Source organism: Cyprinus carpio, chromosome B5, assembly GCF_018340385.1.
Source record: "Cyprinus carpio isolate SPL01 chromosome B5, ASM1834038v1, whole genome shotgun sequence".
In the NCBI taxonomy this organism is placed as follows: Eukaryota; Metazoa; Chordata; class Actinopteri; order Cypriniformes; family Cyprinidae; genus Cyprinus; species Cyprinus carpio.
In genome coordinates, this window is record NC_056601.1 from 21,108,048 (window position 1) to 21,126,503 (window position 18,456).

Sequence of the window (18,456 nt, forward strand, 5' to 3'; positions counted from 1 at the left end):
CTAGGCCAGTGTTATATATTTTGTTCAGTCGAGTACTTGCAATATCCCAAATGTTTCGAGTTATTTGTAAATCGTGAGAAAATTGCGACTTTAACCAAGGCTAGTGGACGTGTGAGGTAGTCGCCTGTCAATGGCGTCATATCCGCGTTCCTCGTGGACAAATGCGGAAGTAGTAGTTGTAGCAAGCAGTTAGCTTGTTTCTTGCAGTCCTTATGGAGCACAATTATTCTTTACCGTTTGCAGCTGGTCCTGTCGACAAAGACAAGTCCCGTGAACGTCGGCGTACGGGTCAACCAAATGACCCAAGAAGATTTTGGGACAAGAAGAGAAATAAAACGAGGATCAACATCGGTGTGGCATTTCCTAAATGGAGAGAACTTCGCGACAAACTTCAGCTTTACAGAGACGCCGATCTTGCATGTGTTTTAATAGACGGGTGAGTAACCGTTACTGACAGAACACTTCTGATTGTTATATCGATCAGCAGTGTAAGTCTTACTGAAAACCATTCAAATATGTGACGATTCAAATTGTTTGAGATGCTGAACTAATTATGATTCTCATTCAGCGCGTCTGCTGTTTCTGTTTCATGCTGATATTTTATGTCAAACCATTCTGTGTTTGCTTCAAATTTTGTAATTATACAGTTTAATTTAGATTAAAAACTGCTCATGTTGCATGCATGCAGCATCTTTGTTTGGATCATGATTAAAATGCAGTGGTTGCTTCTAATTTAAAATGGAAAGAGCACAGACAAAACCTTATTTTGTTTATATGAAAATATTTATTTTTATTTGTGTTAATTATTTGATTTCGGGCTTGTTTTTAAAATTTCAATTTAGTTTTGTTCTTTACATTTATATTTAAATTTTGTTATTTAGCGGACGTCTTTATCCAAATTAGAACAATAGAAGCAATCAAAACCAACAAAAGAGCAGATCAGTGGTAATATGAATGAAATTCGGACGTGCTACATCCGCCATGTTGAGATTGTCACGTGACATACGTCGTCACAACAGCGCGAAAACCCCACTCTACTGAAGGAATGTCGGCAAAGTTTTTCGTTATTCTTACCGCTTTCGTCAGCGTTTTTACGTCGTCTGAATTAACAGCTGCTCACAGATCACACCTTAGTTGACTGCTTGTAAATCTTTTACTAAATATACATTTATTTAGCTCGTAATTTTATTTTTTTTTTACCTCAGAATAACAGCAGCTACAGCTGTGAACAGAATGACAGCCTGATTTTATGTAAGGATAAAAAGTAATTTATTGTAATAAATGAATACAAATAAAAATACACAGAAGAAACAAAGGGAACATGAATCAATTAATAAACTTGAATGAATGCATATAGTAAACTTAGACATATATACACACACAAATACATTATAGAAATAAACACACATTTATACATACATAAATATACACACATATCTGTTCAAACACACGCAATATACACAAATACATAATATATACATTATAGACAATACACACACACACACACATACATTTAATGATAGATATAGATAAATAAGCAAAAAATGTGTAACCTATTTAAATTATATTCTAAAAAAAAAAAAACATATTTACAGACTGTGAGCATCATACAGGCTGCTGTCACTGGCCTTCGACATCCAAGTCCTGCATGACATTATGCACAGAATGAGCAGGTCTGTCATCGGGATTAGAGGAGGCTGATTGTCCTCCCCACCGCGGAAGACCTGGAGGCAGAGGGAGCAGGTTTTGCCCAGCTGGCTGGGTCTCCAGCTTTCCTTGTGGTAGCTGGAACAATAGATGGCTGACACATACAAATTGAACCACCGGCAAGTGACGCCCAATGTTATTTAACAGGAAGCTGTTTCATTCAGTTCAGCTGCAGGCCACCACCAGAGGAAGTTCCTCTATTTTTGTTGGGTATCCCAGGTCTGTGTTTGATGCCAGGGTGCTGAAGAACAGCCCTATTTAGACTGGCCGCCTGTATCCACCTGCAGGAAAACACATCCTGGGAGATGGTGGGTATCCTTGTTTGAGTGCCCCCACCTGCCTCATCACACCATACAGAGATCCTGTACAGAATCCTGTGTTTCAACACCAATGATGCTCATGCACAGAACATTGTTCGGGATGCTGAAGACAAGCTGGCACTCCATCTTCTTCTGCAAGGCCCTGGAAGTGAGTCCTGCCTTTGTGCCAGATGTTGTCGCATGCTGTGCGGTGCTCCACAACCTCTGTCTTCTGAATGGGGACATTGTTGATCCAGAAGTTGTGGAGGATCATGACGATGATGCACCAGAACCCCGAAACACAGAAGCCAGCACAGGAGAGCATGTGCGGGACAATCTGGCCGCAGCTGTGTCCGCACCAGACAACCGTGTGCCAGCTCTTCATGAGCTTGATTACCTGTAGGACAATTGAACAGGTTAAGACTCTGCAAATCAGTTCATGTTCTCATATTCCTATTGTTTAAGCTTGTGTAAATTATGAAGGTAATTTTAAGACATTTAAGAAATGTATATAAATATATATTATAAATCACATAAATATGAATAAATACACATGTAAATATTTAAATTTGAACGCGTGTGTATTTTATATATACAAATCAATATACACATTACACACATAACCGGGAATTCGTATTACAGTTATTTGAAATTCTAGCAACATATCACAAATGTCTCTTGGGGGTTATATTACTTTGAGTTTAATTTTATAAATGTATTACTTTATCCCTGGGGTAAATTTTAGATTTCCACTTTTTTTTCCCACTCATTTTTTATACCCAAATTTAAAGCCCTTATCTTGTAAACGTACAGTTACTGAACTGAAGCTGCTAAAGTTCATTTTCCTGACATTATTTCCTGACCATGTTGTTTAAAGAAAGCCGCCTTGACAAGCTGATGCACAGCATCTGATCGATAATTATGATTAAACATCTTTTTACACTCAATTCACAAAATCGCCTCATCAGTTTACAATGTGTAAACCTTCAACAAGTCAGTCGTTTACTTGGATTATGTTAAACAAGTACACTTTAACCACGATGAACAACGTTTATCCGTAAGGTGGCCTCATGGGATAGTGTAGTGTCAGAGAAGACGGGCTCTGGTAGTGTCCATCGTATGCATGCTACGGAATTCGGGCGGAAGTAGTAGGTCATCCGGGTACATCTTGCCTACTGTTTTTCGAATACTATGAATTCGGACATGCAACTTGCTTTTCATACTGTTTTTCGCCTACTATATAGTATGGAAGTATGAGATTTCGGACGCAGCGTCGACACGGGGCAGTGCAGTCGCCTGTCAATGACGTTAGTTCTTCTTCTTCTTCTTTTAGTTGTTTGGCCGTTCACTCCATAGGAGCATTACCGCCACCTACTGAATATTTTATCCACCTGGGTGATGAATCTGAATCTGTATTGTTTTCAAAAATTGAAGGGAGGTGGATACCCCACCCACCCCAAAGGATCAGAGCCCAGGCTTCAGCTGACGCTGCATGTTCAGCTCCTCCAACTTCCACACTGGGCTCCTCAGCCTTTAAGGCAGGCAGAGGCACCATACATCTCACCCTCAGACCCCGTATTTCTATATCCTGTAGCATAGACCTGTAACCTCCAAAAAGGTTAAAACAGCCCTATATATCTGATTGTCACTTAAACCCTTTTCCAGAAGATCCACAACGCTCATTGGCCTATTTTTAATACTATTAAAAAGGCTGTCACGCTGACCATCATATTTACCACAATTAAAAAGCACATGCTCAACTGTTTCTAAAATATTACACTCGTTACACATCCCACTTTCATGCTTCCCCATTAATGCTAATGTTAAATTTAATCCTGTATGTCCCATTCTTAATCTAGATATCATTACTACTTCTTTTCTATATCTTCCAAAAAACTGTACTTTTTTCCCTACTGATTTCTCAATACTATAAAACCACCTACCTGTTCTGCTATTTTCCTATCTTTGTTGCCATTCTTGTATTAATTTCCTATTAACCTCAGATTTTTTCACTTCTACCCAAAGGGACTTTAACTTCCACCATGTTTTTCTTTAATGCCTCTTTTGCTAATTTATCAGCTATTTCATTCCCTATTATCCCGATATGTGCTGGCACCCAACAAAAATATACAATTATACCTTCCATTTTCAATCTGTACAATAAAGTATAAATTTCCACTAACAGGTCTTCTCTATCACTTTTTGTAGACTTTATACTTTTAAGAGCTGATGAAGAATCTGAGCAAATTAATATCCTGTTTGGCCTAACCTGTTCAACCCATTGTAGTCCTACTATAATTGCAGTTAGCTCAGTAGAGTACACAGACAGTTTGACTACTTAGCCTCAAGCTTATTTCTGTTTTAAAATTTGGAATATACACTCCTATGCCCACTTTTTGCTCAATTGGATCCTTAGATCCATCTGTGTAAATCTGCACAAAAGAATTAAAGTTTTCTCTCATAAAACACATTAACTCTATAACTATTACTGCATATTTCTTCTGCTTTTTCCCGAGCCTTCAATAATCTCATTTCAACAACAGGTTCAGTAATATTCCACACTGCCACACCACTTAATGGCAAGTTAGGACAAATTGCTTCATCCTCTATACCATACTCCTTGACCCACTGTCCATATTTCCAGCCAAAGCTATTTCCTCCATTCTTTTTGTATTCCCAACAGTCATTTAATATTACGCGTGTACAATGATTCTTCTTACCACCTTTTAAGTTAGCCCAATACATCATTGCAAGCTTTTCTCTTCTCAGATCTAATGGCATTTCCCCCATTTCAACCCTGACAGCATCTAGAGGAGTTGATCTTATAGCTCCACAGCAGATTCTAAGCGCTCTAGATTGTATGTTCTCCAGTTTCTTTAACTGAGATTTAGCTGCATCACCATACACTACACATCCGTAATCTATGCTAGAACGTACTAGGGCTTGATATATACATAACATTGCACTTTTCCTTGCTCCCCATTCATATTTAGTTATTGAGGTCATACAATTTATTACTCTTTTGCATTTATTTTCAATTTTCCTAATATGTTGTTTCCAAGTCATCTTCTCATCAAAGATTAAACCAAGATACTTAAACTCTATCACTCTTTCTAACAGTTGATCATATAACTTCAGTGTAATCTGTTCAATTTTCTTTTTCCTTGAGAAAACCATATATTGAGTTTTTGATACTGAAAACTTCATTCCCCAGTCTACTGACCATCTTTCAACTTCATTTATAGTTTCTTGTACTCCTTTAATTACATTTCCTGTATTCCTACCTCTTTTCCATATAGCACCATCGTCCGCATACAACGCCTTCCCAATGCTTGGTTAAACTTTTTCAAATATATCATTGATCATTAAATTAAATAAAATTGAGCTAATCACGCTTCCTTGTGGGGTACCATTCAGGATATCATATGATGCTGATGTTTCTTCACCTATTCTTACCTGAAATGTACGTTCAAATAAAAAATCTAATATCCAGTTATACATTCTCCCTCCTACACCAATTCTATCTAACTTAATTAACAGTCCTTCCCTCCAAAGAGTGTCATACGCTTTTTCAATATCAAAGAAAACTGCGACAAGAAACTCCTTCATTATTAGTGCCTTCCTAACCTCATTTTCAACAATAAAGGAGCATCCATTGTTGATCTTTTTTTCCTAAAACCACACTGAACTGGTGTTAATATTTCTTTCTTTTCCAGAAAATTATTTAACCTTCTTACTAACATTTTCTCCATTACTTTGCATAATGTAGATGTAAGAGCGATTGGCCTGTAGCTATTAGATTTTGTTGCATCCTTACCTGGTTTCACTACTTGTATTACTATTGCACTTTTCCAATCTTTGGGTAAATAACCTTCATTCCATATATGATTATATAAATCCAACATTGTTTTAATTGCTATCTGGTAAATTTTTTAACATATTATAAGTAATCATGTCTTTCCCTGGAGTTGTATTCTTTTTAACTCAAAAGCATTAAAATCCTCATCCATACTATTTTCAGCTCCTTGCTTTTTCACATGAACATTCTCATATACTCTGCTTAACTCCTGTCTTCTATTCAAAAAATTTTCACTTAAATTTTCAATACTATGGACTTTAGAAAAAGTTTTAGCTAGAACTTCTGTCTTCTCTTTATTTGTTATGGCCACTTTCCCTTCCTCTTCAATTACAGGAATCTTCTTACAACTATTAACACCATTCATTTTCCTAATCATTCTCCAAACAACATTCATTCCAGTTTCTCTCCCAATTGTATTACAGAATTCCTGCCAAGCCTTTCTCTTTGCGCTTTTAATTACCATCCTTGCAGTAGCCCTTTTTTTTCTGATATTCTATTACGGTATCTTGAGTTATTACTCTTTTTAAAACCCGGAATGCCTTATTCCTCTCTTTCACTGCCAATGAGCACTCTTCAGACCACCATGGCACATTTTTCTTTTTCTTTCCATTACCTGTTATTAATGGTATAGTCTGATTTGCTGCAGAAATTATTCCTCCTACTACCTTATTATATTTCTCTTCAATATTTCCTTCCATCTTAATATTTCTGAAATTTTCTTCACACAACATATAAAACTCCCCCCAATTTGCCTGCCTAAATCTCCATCTTGCAAATTGACCCATATTTTCCTTTTGAACTGTACTCTGGATCTCACACATTACAGGGCAATGATCGCTGCCCAAGTTATCGTCAAGAACACTTCAAGTACACTTACCAGCTAAAGCTGCTGACATTATTGTTAGATCCAAACATGACATACCACCTTTTACTCCATTTATCCATTCTTGTTGGTTTCCCATCATTCAAGCACACAAGTGAGTTTTCTTCCATAAATTCTTCTATGATTACCCCATTGTTATCTGTATTTTTACTACCCCAAAGACCATTATGTGCATTAAAATCCCCACACATGATAAATTTGCCCTGAATATTACCCATCATTTCTTTTAATATAGCATTACTTATTTCTTTACATGGATTGTAGAAATTTGTAATTCTGATTCCTTCATGTTTTCCCAATACTTCTACGGTTACACATTCTAAACTTTTACTTGTGAATACTCTTTTATATGCCTATGCTCTCTTCAATAAATGTTGCACATCCTCCACCTCTTCCATCTTCTCTGTCTTTCCTTTCAACTACATATCCATCAATCTTAAAATTCAAGGAGCTATTTAACCATGTCTCCTGAATACACATGATGTCTGGCAATTTTCCCATTTCTACGATATGTTTTTTAAAACCTTGCCCATTTGATATTAAGCTCCTGGCGTTCCAATGTAGTAATAGGAAAGACATTATATACCTAAGTATTTTTCTGAGTCATATCCAACATTTCCTTCCTTAGCTTTCAAAATCTCATGGACCTCCTCTGCTGTAACACCTGCTAACTTCAGAAATTTATTAGCACACCCAACAACAATCTTTATCTTATCTGACTTCCTTTCCACTTGCGAGGTACCATTAACCACCGCACAAATAAAAGCCACAAAATCAATTTTGTTCATCACAAGGATTCATGTTGATCACATTTTCGTACACAATGGTTTTCAAAGTGCTTTACATTTAATAACAAAAATAAAAACAAGCAATTTTAAAACATAAAACACATCATTTACATCTTTCTGAGGAAAGGATTCTGCACATAGTACCTTGCACATTAGTCGCACATTGCTCATTCAACAAAATGTCTTTTTGTTTCTACTGCACCTTTCACCTTTCGAGTTGCTTCTGCATATGTTAAATGTTGTACTGTTTTTATTTTTTGTACTTCACGGGCTTCTTGTTGTACTGGGCATCCTGCATATGCTGCACTGTGTCTTCCTCCGCAGTTACAACATTTTATCTCTGCACCCTCCTCACACTTTCCATAATCATGCTCTCCCCCACATTTTGCACAACGCATTTTCCCTTTACAGACACTAGCAGTATTCATTTGGCGATAAGACCCATGCGTTGGCATTTGAAGCACCTTAAAGGCGGAGGTACATACTCTCTCACTGAGAAGCTTAAAAATCCTAGTTTTACTCTTATCGGCAGATTAATCCCTTCAAACTGTATCATCACGCTTATGCTTTCACATTTTTTATTGTCTTTCCACATCTGTAGCCTTCTAGCAGAAATGACTGCGCCTCCACTCAGACTGCCTTTGATATCATCCATACTTACATTAAGGGGTACTCCCGAAATAACACCTTGAACTTTATTGCCTACTTCTGTGCACGTTATCCGTGCCCCTGCTAGCATTTTCATTGTCATTTATTTTTTCCTTCTGCTTCTGATCCATGCATTTAATCATTATTCTTCCATTGCTAAGACAAGATACAGCTTTCACTACTCCTATCTCTTTCTCGATTATTTTCGATAATTTGACAGGATGGGCTTGCTGTTCTGTCTGCTTAGCAAACGTAATAATCACTTTGATTTCTTTTCCTGCCATCTCTTTAATAGCTTCACTTCTCGTATGTTTTGTTTGTTCACAATCAGATCCTTGACCGCCTTTACTGACGTAGAAACCACATGACAACAGTGTCGTGGACAAATGCGGAAGTAGTGTCTAGCGTCCAGCAAACCACTAACTTGCTTCAAGCAGTTCCTTATTTACTTCTTCTTGCACGTTTTATGGTGGATTGTGTTAGTTATTTATGGAACATAATTACTGTTTACCGTCTGCCGCTGGTTCTGTCGACAAGGACAGCTCCCGTAAACGTAAGCGTACGGGCCAACCAAACGACCCAAGAAGAGTTTGGGACAAGAGGAGAGAAAGAGCAAGGATCAATGTCAGTGTTGCATTTTCTAGATGGAGACAGCTTCACAACAAACTTCAACTAGAAAGAGATGCCGATCTCGCTTGTGTTTTACTCGAAAGGTGAGTTGTTTTGATTCGTATCTTTACAGAAAACCCATCATTCCACGCTCCTCCTTAGCGTCATCAAACCACGCGATTGTTATTGTTTTGGTAGTGTGCGCTCTAGTGGCAGGGCATACAAGCTGTACCTTTAATTTAGATTAAAAACTGCTCATGTTGCATGCATGCAGCATCTTTGTTTGGATCACGATTAAAACGCAGTGGTTGCCTCTAATTTTAAATGGAAAGATCACAGACAAAACCTTATTTTGTTTATATTAAGATATTTATTTTATTTATGTTATTTATTCGATTTGGGGCTTGTTTTAAAATTTCAATTTAGTTTTGTTATTTACATTCACATTATATTTAAATTTTGTTATTTAGCAGACGCTTTTATCCAACGCGACTTACAAATGAGGACAATAGAAGCAATCGAAAACAACAAAAGAGCAAAAATATGCAAGTGCTATATTGGTATATTATAATAGTGTCATATTTCAATTTCACAAAAAAAGTGCTGCATTTCATCCAAGCTATAATAAAAGGACACACTTAATTTATAATTTGTCTTAAATCTCATTTTGTTGAATAAATAAATAAAATCGTGAATCGTAAAATCATGAGATGAGTGAATTTTTACATCCCTATTTGAATGTCTTGTTCTTGTCTATGCATATGATGTGAATAATGGTAAGGTCACACCATCACACATATCACACCATTGAATTGACAAATACAGTAACGTCTATGACAACCAATTTAGTATTAAACCTTACTTTACTTGCCTCATCCATGAACATGATTTCTGATTCCAGTCTGATTGATTTCCATCAGCGGTGGAGCTGAAGACGACAGTTCCCATCATTCCACGCTTCTCCACAGCATCATCAAGCTACGCCGTTGTTCTTATTTGAATGTTATTGACTTTTACATATTGCACCTTTAAGCAATTAAAACTGACAAATCTCTTTATATTAAACCGGAATAAAGCTTGAAGTATTTGAGAGAAAATGCATTTTAAATAATACAGTAAACGATGTCCATCGACGAAATCTGTTGTCCATCTTATGTTTTTGTAATTGTATACACAAAGATTAAATAAAAAGCAATTAAAACTATTCATTTGGTTGTTTGTTGATATAATAATAGTAATTATAAAAAAAAATAAATGTAAGAAAAGTTTTAACAATTGTGAGACACATGACCTCACACTCACTAATTTTCACGCCAGTGTATAGAGTGGGAATGTGACGTCAGCAACGCAAGGCATTTTGGGACTTGGGGACACGGACGCTGCTGTATGTACTGTGTTGGATTGATAATAGATGGTTTTGTTTGCTTTGTACAGATTAAAATGGTGAAATCTTGTTGTGTAATTAACTGCCATAATTGCACTCACGACCAGCATGGAAAAAGAATTTCAAATGGAGTTTGATCTTTCAGCTTTCCCGCCTGGAAACAGCACCTTGGATCTCGGGTCTCCGAGTTAAAAAAGCGGCGTCGCATGGCTTGGATAGCAGCAGTAAGAAGGAAAACCATCACCTTCAACAACATTTCCCGAAACACGCTTGTTTGTTCACGCCATTTTCACAAAGGTAAGTTAGGAACAAAACACGTTTAACTTTTGTTGTTGTTTTTACCACTAGCAATGGAGTTATTGTTACACCGCAAACTTTACGAGCTAACAGTGTTAGAGTTCTGGTACTTTGGTCTGGTTTATTCTTGGTTATGTGACAGAGCCCTGACACTGGTGGGTATTGTTTTTGTGTAAACGTGTGTGCGCTCTTGTCTGTGTGTTGAGTGTTCATTTCCTCACCATACGCTCTTGTCTCCTGTTTTTTTTGGTTGTGTTCTCATGTCTGCCCTATGTTGTTTTTATTTTGCTTTGCTTTATTATTCAATAAAGCCCTTTGCTTTCTGTTTGAGTCATCTTTACCCGCAATCTTGACAAACACTGGTAACTGGCTGAATAACTACATAACCAATTAAATAATTTGATCTTTTATTTTTAGGCAAACCAGCCTATGAAATGCTGGACAGCGATCCTGACTGGGTACCATCATTGCATCTCAGGCACACAGAAGTTAACGCAACGCACTCTGGACGGTTTAACCGGAGTACAAGGAGACTGCAAGCTGTCACAGGGGATCATGCTGCACCTGCACAACTAGATGTAGCTGGCCAGGTGGATGAAGCTTCAACAGCAGGCAATGCTTCACAAATGGATGACGCAGGCTCAAATAACAACACTGCAGAACAGCAGGAATGCCATCTTTGTAGCTGCAGGCGTGCTGAATTTCACTGTTTGTTGGAGGAGAACAGGAGACTGAAGGAAGAGCTCGCCCAAAAGAGAATGGATGAGGATTCTTTTAAAGATGACGACGCAAAGGTGGAGTACTACACTGGGCTTCCATGTCTTACGCTTCTGATGGGTGTGCTGACACAGCTTCTTCCCTGCCTGCCACAGACTGGCCGAAAACTCTCACCTTTTCAGATGCTCCTTTCAACACTGATGCGTCTCAGGCTGAATCTCCCAATTCAGCACATTGCATACCTCTTCTCTGTGGATCGAAAGACTGTGTCCACCACATTCAGAGATACCATAGGTTCAATGTTTAGTCATCTCAAACCCTTGGTGCACTGGCCAGAGAGACATTACTTGCAGGCCACCATGCCACATCACTTTGTAGAGGCTTTTGGGAGTCAAGTAGCAGTTATTGTGGACTGCTTTGAAATTCGCATTGAAAGAGCATCAAATCTCAAAACTAGAGTGCAGACATTTTCCCACTACAAACACCAGCATACCCTAAAGTATCTCATTGGCATTACACCACGAGGCTCTATCTCTTTCATTTCCCAAGGGTGGGAAGGTCATGTCAGTGACAAGCATGTGACTGAGAATAGTGGCCTTCTTAATAAACTATTGCCTGGGGACTTAGTGTTGGCAGATCATGGATTTGACATCAGAGACAGTGTTGGACTCGTGTGTGCAAAAGTGAAAATACCTGCATTCACAGGAGGACACAGCCAGCTGGATGCAAAAGATGTGGAGGAAGCACGCCGGATAGCTCACCTCAGGGTTCATGTGGAGAGGATGATTGGATGTGTACGCACAAAGTACACCATACTAAATGGAATTGTACCAGTCAGCATGGTACTCCCATGTCAAGGTGAAGACATGACGTTCCTGGACAAGATTGTGACTGTATGCTGTGCCTTGACTAATATGTGCCCCAGCGTTGCCATGAAACCATAAACTATGGTCATAAACTAGGGCTGTCAAATTATTTGATCACCATTAATCACATCCAAAATAAAACTTTGTGTTTATCAATGTTTGTATACTGTGTATATTTAAATACACATGTGTGTGTGTAAATATTTCTGATATATACACATGTATGCATGTGCATTTATGTATACATATAAATACACACAAACATACATTATATAAACAACTTTTATTTTGGATGTGATTAATCTGTTTGACAGCCTTACATTAAACGTTACCTGTGCATAAACAGCATATCCTGCATTAAGTGTAATGCATATTGCATACCACCTGTTACAATAATAAACTGCAAAATGTATCAATTCTGTATTTGTGCATCATAACACACTGAGGTAAATGTGTACAGTTTACAGTAACACATATAACATACAGAACAGGTAAAGGGGCAGTGTAAAACAAAAGGGAATTAGGTAAACGTGTAACACATAAAAGGGAATTAGGTAAACAAGTATCATGACCACAGATAAGGCAATAAGTAAAAAAAGTTAAATAGAAAAACAATTATTTAATTTATAAGTTCAGTGCACTTGTAGTGCTAATACAACAGGAGTAACATGTAACAGCAGTGTCACCTTCAAGTATCAAGAACATAGACAATGCAATAAGTTAAACAGAAAAACAATTCAATTTAAAAGTTTAGTGCAAATACAACAGGAGTAACATGTAACACAGTAAAACCCAAAAATAAAAAAAACATATAAAACAAAAAAAGAAAAAAAAATAAAAAGAAAAACACAAAAACACTTAAAAAAAACTATGTTATTAAAAAGACAACTATAAGTACAAAAACACACTTGTGGTCCAATGTGTCAGTATGTACAGGAGGTACAAAGCCATGACTCAGCTTCTGAAGGTGCCTGACTGAGTCCCACACAGCTGAGGTGGAACCACTGGACTGCGCAGTTTTCATTGTCACAAGCCACCATGTCATCCAGGTCTTCAGGACCTTTGGAAATGCACCAGAGACTTTTCATGTTCTCATGTGCCTTTGTTCTTGCCATTTTTGTGTGAGATGGCTGTAACTCTGTTGAAACAGGTGTCTTTTTGGAGGCTAGTTGAGTATAGTAACAACACAAGCTCAGGTAGTAAAACTTTGTGGAAGAACTCCTGTGCCCTCTTTGTTTTGTCCAGTAGTCTGCATCCAGTAAGACCCGAACCACTGCACAGTCCTTCTCTGTCCACGCAACAAAGTCACAAAAGTGCGACCCAGTAATTAAGATCTTTGTTTGTACTTGGCTGTAGTACTTGTGTGTCTGTTAAGTGTAACATTATCTGGAGACAGATAATGGATTTATGATAAATCCACATTGCTCAACTTTTAGGTTTGTGTGTTGAGGTGCTGCCAGTGTGACATAGGCCTGCCTTGCTGTTCCTTCATTGTCTATCCCCCATCTGATGGCAGCTGAGGTTGCTGTTTTTTTTGGGATAGCACACTATTGACACAGTTGATGTGGCTGGTTTCTCAACACTAGCAGACACAACGGCATGCATATTGGAAGCTGTTATTCTTCCTGTTCTTGTTGTGTACCAGATCGACGTTGCAGTCTCGTCTGACTTCAGTTCCAGCTGCCTTTGTCTCTGTTACTGCCACCAGGTGTGTGAGGGTGTTGCAATGCTGGAACAGGACGGGTAGATCGCATCCATCCTTTCCTGGGTCACGAAGATGCTGTAGGGATTTGGCACTACATATGGCTTAACTGGGTCAATATAATGGTGGTAATACTCCTCCATCCCAGAAAGACAAACAGCCTTGCTGTGAGTGTGCAAAATCTGAAGCAGGGGTGACAGGTCTAAAAGTATGGGCTCATGTGCACAATGACCTAAACGAGTACGTATCCCTGACATTCCTCTCTCCCCACTGATGCACTTGTCAAGGGCCACTCTCTTAGTTGCACCAGAGGTGAAGTCGATCTTGTGGCCCACCTCTGCTTGGACCTTATCAACATTAGCGGGCCGGGCATCATCCAGTAGGCTGGAACATTGGTGACAGTCTTGGTCCCCCGTATCCTGATTGCTGCTTCGATTTTAAAAATGAGAGCCCGACATTTGTGCAAGACTCCGCTATGCCAGCCATGCATGTGCAGTGTGCACAGTCCACTTGACCACTGGAGCTGAGGATTACCCACGGCTTGTGTGGAGGCTCATTAAGGCGTTGAGAGTGCAAAACCTATGATATATAAAAAATACTTAGGTAAGTAGAAAATTAATAATTAATAAGACAAATATCTCTAATCATGTTATATGAACAGGCCTCACGATAGATAGATAAATAGACACAAACACACACACACATCGTGGGCAGCCAGATAGAAAGACAGACAGATAGGAAAGCAAACTCTCATGACTAAAATGTGCTGCTGATGTTCAGAGTGGTGAGTGACAAAAATGTGCATTTTATTACATACCTTTGTGTGAACGACCATTTTCTGCACATTGACGTGGAAAATCTGAAGGTCCTGCACCCATCCATTTGTAAATTGCAGGTGGGCCTCGAGAGATTTATAATTTTTAAATTACTCAAATGTGTACGCACTGACACTACAAACAAGGTAAGAAAATACTTAAGGGAAAGTTACGTGCGGTAGCTCGTTAAGATCATCGGACCACTCTTTGTGTAGAGTAGATTGTCTTACATTACCGCAACTTTGCTTCCTTGTTGAGTTTTTCTTTATATGTAATCTTACACTTGATCATTTTTCAGTCAATTGTTATTCATGTTTATTATCGCTGTGTACTAATACAATGACGGCTGATGAGCGTGTCCCTGATACCCAGAATGCAATGCGCAGTAACGTAGTTTCCCAAGCTCCATTCACGCAAGTAAGTTACGCTTGAGCTTTACTAACCTGTGTGTCTGGCATATTATTCTTTCATTATGGGGTTTGTATGTCAAGAAAAGAGATCCCTGATGAAATTTATAGATATTGGTCTGCTGTAGCATCTTCTCTCAATAATTAATTGAAAACTGATACCTCCCTATTTTTTTTTATGTGAACACCAATAGTTCAGAATCAGTTAACCGCCACGCCAGCGGATGGCGCTTGAGCGCTCCTGTGAAGCACACTATAGAGACTAGTTTTTTTCCCGGGTGCGACCTCAGAAGTAAAACTGACGCACCAAAGGAACGACACTCATTTTGTCTGTCTCTTTATTTATTCACAGGTAAAATAATATGCACTTTAAACATTCTTCTGATTGTTCACATGACTATAGGAAGGTTTAGGAACGTAATTGTGAAGTGTTTTGATTAACTTTGTCATGCTCTAATGTGTTTTATGAAAATTGAATTAACTCAAGGGTCTTAAATGCAAACGATTTATTGTTTAGTAAATGCATTCAAAAGTATTGTTATACAGCATTGTGGTGATGTTGGAGTGCATTGGCAGTGCAAGGGTGTGTGTTATTTTTGTGTTTTAATTGAGTAGTTGAGTATATCTGTTGCATTAACAATTCAATCGCCATTTTGAGTGCTTTGCGCACAAGCTTAATGAATGACACGAGTCAATCTGGGAGAAGTGGTGTATGTAAAATGGTGTTGGATTTTAGTTTACACATTCTGTGTGTTTTAAAGTGACACATTTGTCATCTTTCTAGTAATAAGTGACATTTATGTGAATCTTTATTGATTTATTTTGTACACACTCTTCTTTCCACATAATATGTAAATTATATATTGCCCTTATGTGAAACCAGGCTATGGAATGCAGGTGTGTATGTATTCATATATCTTATGTGTACACCATAAGTTAATGTGCAGATGAAGTTATTTTTGTATGTAACTAAAGAAGTGTTTTACAATTACTAAAGTTTTAAGATCTCAGAAGTAAACTGACGCACCAAAGGAACGACACTCATTTTGTCTGTCTCTTTATTTATTCACAGTGTTTTCACAGATACACAGTGCTTCACTGCCTGTGTGTCCTTTGTTGCCAGCCCAGATATCCCCTAGGTCTGAGGCCGGTAACAATTGGGGGCTGCGTCCGGGATTAGCACATCTCGCCTGGGACGGTTGTCATAGTAACGTGGGAATCCTGCACCCAGTGTTTCAGGGAAGACTGCTTCGCCAAGTGTCATCCAGAGAACAACTGCCACAGGTGATGCATCAGCATGACTACTTTAAGCCCACGGCGAGTGCTGCTCTTCAAGATCCAAAAGAAGCTTTCAGATTTGAGTTTTAGTCAGCTGCAGACTGTTGCAAGTTCGATAGATGACGGTCGTAAAACTTACCATGTAGCAGATCTAAGTGAACCCGAACTTTATGACATAATTGTCGACTACATCAGAAGTGATGAGTTAAAAGCTGCAGAAGATGAGGGCATGACTCAACTTCTCCTCCTTTCTGACCTACTTAATGACGTGCTATCAGCTGCAGGAACCAGAGCCGCTGAATCGGGTAATGTGGCACCTGTCTTGATGGGAGATTCACCAACACAGCAACAGGGTCACACTCCAACTGATGACGATGGAGAAGTTTGCACACAACCGTTACACATGGACAGAGACATTTCGCACACAATCATTACGCGTGAACACAGAGACTGACATGCACCCATCATTTCAGGGCAGAGACACCTATGCACTTACCAGAGAAGTCACCTCATCAACGCCTGGTATGCCAGACCAAATTGGTGCTGCTCCTTTGGGTAGGATGAACTCATCTAACATTTCTGACCATGTTGTAAGATTGTCCGATGTTTCAGCTTTGTTACCACGTAGAGAGTTTAAGTTGCATGGTGGTCAAATTTGTGATACAGGCTGTGACATGTCTTTCAATTGTCTATGTAAGCAAATGGATCAAGGGTTGCAGGAGGGTTTTCAGTGAGTCTGAGATTATCAGAGCAGTCCTTAACATAACAAAACCTGGTACATTCAGAGAGATGTTGGTTAATAAGGATGACCTCACTACTGATGGGTTGAAAAGATTTCTTCGCTCCCACATTAGAGACAAAAATGTAACTGAACTTTTTCAAGAGCTAACTAGTGCTAGACAAAATGACAAAGAAAGCCCACAACAGTTTCTCTACCGAATAATGGGCCTGAAGCAGCATGTTCTTTTTGAGTCACAACAACCTGGTGTAGGTTTTAGCTATAACAAAGAGCTTGTTCAGGGCACTTTCATTCACACACTTTACCAGGGGTTAAATGAGAGGAACAGCCATGTCAGACGTGATCTTAAACCTTTTCTCTCAGACATGCAGGTTAGTGACGACTTGCTCTTGGAAGAAATAACAAAATCAACAGCTAAAAAAGAAGGGCGATTCAAAAGACTGGGTTCAGTAGGTAAAAGCAGACCAGTTACTGTAAGCGCAGCTCAGCACTCCCAAAGTGAACTGAACACTCCAACAAAAGTTAACGCTGAGTTGCAAGCAAACCGTGATGCGATCAAAGAATTAACTGCTCAAGTTTCTTCTCTAACCAAGCAGCATCTAGCCCAGATGTCCACTCCCACTGATGCTGTGAAGCTGAAAGACTGCCGCTCACCTACTGACCGCACACAACCACCATGGTCTGAGACCAGAGGTAGATGCAATGACTGTGTACAAAAAAAAACAATACCAACTGTGTTCACTGCTTTGTTTGTGGCCAGGCAGGACATCGCGCCATTGGCTGTCTCCAACGAAGGTTGTCGGGAAACGGGAAGAGGTCGCTGGAGAGGGGCTGCCAGTGATCCTAAGCAGTGATGAGCCCCGAGAAAAGGTCAAAATACCTAAACACTCACAGTCAAACTTACAGTACCAGTCAGACCCAAAGAAAAGAGTAGCTCAACTCATTGGCAAGCGATGCATGGTCTCATGTTCCATCAATGGGGTACCTCTTCAGATGCTGCTTGATTCAGGGGCACAAGTGACCATGGTGAGCAAATCGTGGATTGAACAAGCACTACCATGTATAAAAATACAGCCACTTGGATCGTTATTTGATCATTTCCTTGAAATTTCTGCTGCTAATAATACTCAGGTTCCCCTTGATGGATGGGCAGAGATTGATCTTCAGATATGCAGCCAGCGTCATGGGCGCCTGACAATCAGAGTGCCACTGCTTATCAGTCGTGACTGCAATTACCCTCTTTTAGGTAGTAATGTAATTGCGGAGATGATCAAAGCAAACATTGATCAGGACGATATTGTTAATGTAACTGAAATACTGAAAGAAGCTTTGAGTGTCAGTGACAGTACCGTGGAAGCATTAGTCTTCACTCTCCAGACCATTAGACCCACGGAGATGCCACAGTGTAATGTACGCCTTGGCAAGAAAGGTGTAAATATCCCTTCAGGCAAGATCCGT

At 39.0% G+C, this 18,456-nt stretch overlaps 1 protein-coding gene across 2 annotated transcripts; it reads left to right on the forward strand.

Moving 5' to 3' along the window:
• Positions 1-75: 75 nt before the first annotated feature.
• On the forward strand, positions 76-12,469 carry LOC109076042. Of its 2 annotated transcripts, none has more exons than XM_042724895.1 (3): positions 76-436; positions 10,323-10,474; positions 10,892-12,469. In XM_042724895.1, exons 1-3 carry the CDS (start codon positions 213-215, stop codon positions 12,133-12,135), a joined length of 1,620 nt encoding a protein of 539 aa, XP_042580829.1. In that variant the 5' UTR covers positions 76-212; the 3' UTR covers positions 12,136-12,469. The 2 variants fall into 2 exon arrangements, with proteins under 2 accessions (XP_042580829.1, XP_042580830.1); XM_042724896.1 differs by having other exon boundaries at positions 304-436; positions 9,695-10,474.
• The last annotated feature ends 5,987 nt before the right edge of the window (positions 12,470-18,456 follow it).

What these genes read in the sequence shown, in the direction of transcription:
- LOC109076042 (XM_042724895.1), top strand. Translation starts at nt 213, where the DNA reads ATGGAGCACAATTATTCTTTACCGTTTGCAGCTGGTCCTGTCGACAAA. An exon ending in GCATGTGTTTTAATAGACGG is followed by an intron (nt 437 to 10,322) that starts GTGAGTAACCGT and finishes TTGATCTTTCAG; the next exon opens with CTTTCCCGCCTGGAAACAGC. An exon ending in TTCACGCCATTTTCACAAAG is followed by an intron (nt 10,475 to 10,891) that starts GTAAGTTAGGAA and finishes TTTTATTTTTAG; the next exon opens with GCAAACCAGCCTATGAAATG.